The sequence below is a fragment of the Amia ocellicauda genome, chromosome 13 (genome assembly GCF_036373705.1).
Source record: "Amia ocellicauda isolate fAmiCal2 chromosome 13, fAmiCal2.hap1, whole genome shotgun sequence".
Lineage (NCBI taxonomy): Eukaryota > Metazoa > Chordata > Actinopteri > Amiiformes > Amiidae > Amia > Amia ocellicauda.
Window position 1 is genome coordinate 7,169,729 of NC_089862.1, and position 1,997 is coordinate 7,171,725.

General features: G+C 57.6%; 1 protein-coding gene across 1 annotated transcript; it reads right to left on the reverse strand.

The window, feature by feature from the left end:
* On the reverse strand, positions 1–1,997 carry LOC136766952 (zona pellucida sperm-binding protein 4-like). The gene is made up of 9 exons (XM_066720931.1): positions 1,781–1,997; positions 1,515–1,702; positions 1,322–1,419; positions 1,113–1,243; positions 832–1,021; positions 598–745; positions 431–509; positions 213–332; positions 1–122 (listed from the first exon to the last, which is right to left on the reverse strand). The coding sequence occupies exons 1-9, from the start codon at positions 1,995–1,997 to the stop codon at positions 1–3; spliced, it is 1,293 nt and encodes a 430-aa protein (XP_066577028.1).

Here is a 1,997-nt window from a genome sequence, read left to right on the forward strand (position 1 = left end):
CTACAGTTGGGTTTCCCGCCTGTGGGGCTTGGATCTCCACACAGCCACCAGCAGTACAGCACAGAGCACAAGCACCGTGAAGGCAGCCACAGTCAGCACAGCATAGCCGAAGGCCTGGGACACTGTGGAGACAGGAGAGGGACAGGCAGCTCACAAGGGCGCAGACACCAGAGGACGGAGCGCCAGCAGACAGTCAAAGCTCCCCTCCTCACCTTCACGGGGAGAAGCCCTCCTGTCCACAGCAGAGAGCTCAGAGGCAGTCAGGATCACTTCCCCACTGGACACCACTGCCGTCTCCCTGGAGGCCCTCTGCACCGGGGCAACAGCTCTCCCTGAAGGGACAAGAGCAGCATTACAGAAGCAGGCCCTCCACTGGCAGAGCCTTAGGGAAAGATGCCATTCCAGCTCACACTGGAACCGAGCCACTCACTCATTCTCTGGCTGCATGGAGCGACACAGCTGTCAGTAGCACTGGGTTGGCACACTGCTGCACTACAGTGGATGAACACCTGGGGAAGCAGGAGATGCAGTACAATACAATGCCACCATTGGGAATACAGTCAAGACCATGGCACTCCTTGGCCAATAGACCCTTACCTTCTCCTTCAGAGGGAGCTGGGAGCCAGCATCCACAAAAGTGAACATCTGCACGATGAAGCGCTTGTAGTGCGTTGGGTATGGCAGCCCTGAGGAGCCAGCCACGGGAACCAAGGTGGTCTGGTACTGGTCGTCTCTGTACGGACACCTGGAAAGAGCACCACAATTGGGTTCAGAGGTCTACCTAAACCAGCAACACGAGCCGGCCGGAAAGAGATACAGGGCTCCAGTTACCCAGCAACCAGCAGGCTCCACTGGGGCTGGCCGAGTGGGCTGGGGGTGGAAGTTGCCCAGCAGTCTTCCAGCGTCAGGACAATGTTGGGGTCGGTCCTATTCAGGATGCGAACCTCAACATACACAGGATCCCGCAGGACCTTGGTCACGGGGTAGTCCCCATCACCGTAGTAGGAGGCATACACAGCTTCTACAGGAGGAACGACAGGGAGCTTTAAGAAGCCAGCATGCATTGGAAACCAGTTCATAGCATGGCCACGTACAAGGGCTCGTCACAGTACCCGTTGCAATCCTGAGCTCCACACTGAGAGGTCCCGGGGCCACGACTGAAGGAGGAGGCGGGGCTGCAGTGTACACTACAGCCTCCACGGGAACAAGCTCACTGCCCGAATACTTGCACAGGAAGGTCAGCCTGGAAGGAGAAGCAGGCAGCCATTGGACCTAGTCGGGTACTGGCACAAGGAGACGGGCACTGGGGAGCCCCACTTACTCATAGTAGCTGTCCCTGGTGATGGAGCCATCAGGCCCGTTCTGCACATCGCGTTTAGAGGACATCGTGTTCTCGTACACCACATCGCCACCCTCACTCTGGAAGAGGGAGGCAGACCCTCACGTTATGCAGCCGAGACAATGACCACAAGGCGCTGCAATGCTCAGGGCAAAGCTGGGAAACGCTTCCTCACCTTCAGCGTGCTTCCACAGGCACTGACTGGGAACTGGAACAAGGCAAAGCCAGCAGTGGTGCCAACAGGGCTGCAGGGGGCGCTCTGACCCCCTAGCAGGCTGACCGTGTCAAGGCTCAGCGGAGGCGTGGTCACATTCCTGGGTACTACAACCACAAACTGACCATCCGTGGTGCATTGCACAGTCACTGGAGGGAGAGGGGAGAAGATTAGCAAAGCAACGCGCTCAGGAGCCCTTTGTACGATATGTTGCCCTGAACACTCACCCTCATTGCTGTAATAACAGGGCTGTCTTCCCCTCTGATCAAAGCAGCAGTTACTCGCTTCACAGTCGGCTCTACTGATAGCAGGGGCACCACACGCCATTTTCTCGTTGTCACTAACCAAGCAGTTCTGACCCTGGGCTACAGAAACATCCGCCGCAGCCGCCATCAGCAAACAGACAAGACTCCAGACCCGCACGCTCATCCCAGACCTCTCCAT

What these genes read in the sequence shown, in the direction of transcription:
- LOC136766952 (XM_066720931.1), bottom strand. Translation starts at nt 1,997, where the DNA reads ATGGAGAGGTCTGGGATGAGCGTGCGGGTCTGGAGTCTTGTCTGTTTG. An exon ending in CCTGTGGAAGCACGCTGAAG is followed by an intron (nt 1,420 to 1,514) that starts GTGAGGAAGCGT and finishes TCCCTCTTCCAG; the next exon opens with AGTGAGGGTGGCGATGTGGT. An exon ending in TCCATGCAGCCAGAGAATGA is followed by an intron (nt 333 to 430) that starts GTGAGTGGCTCG and finishes TTGTCCCTTCAG; the next exon opens with GGAGAGCTGTTGCCCCGGTG.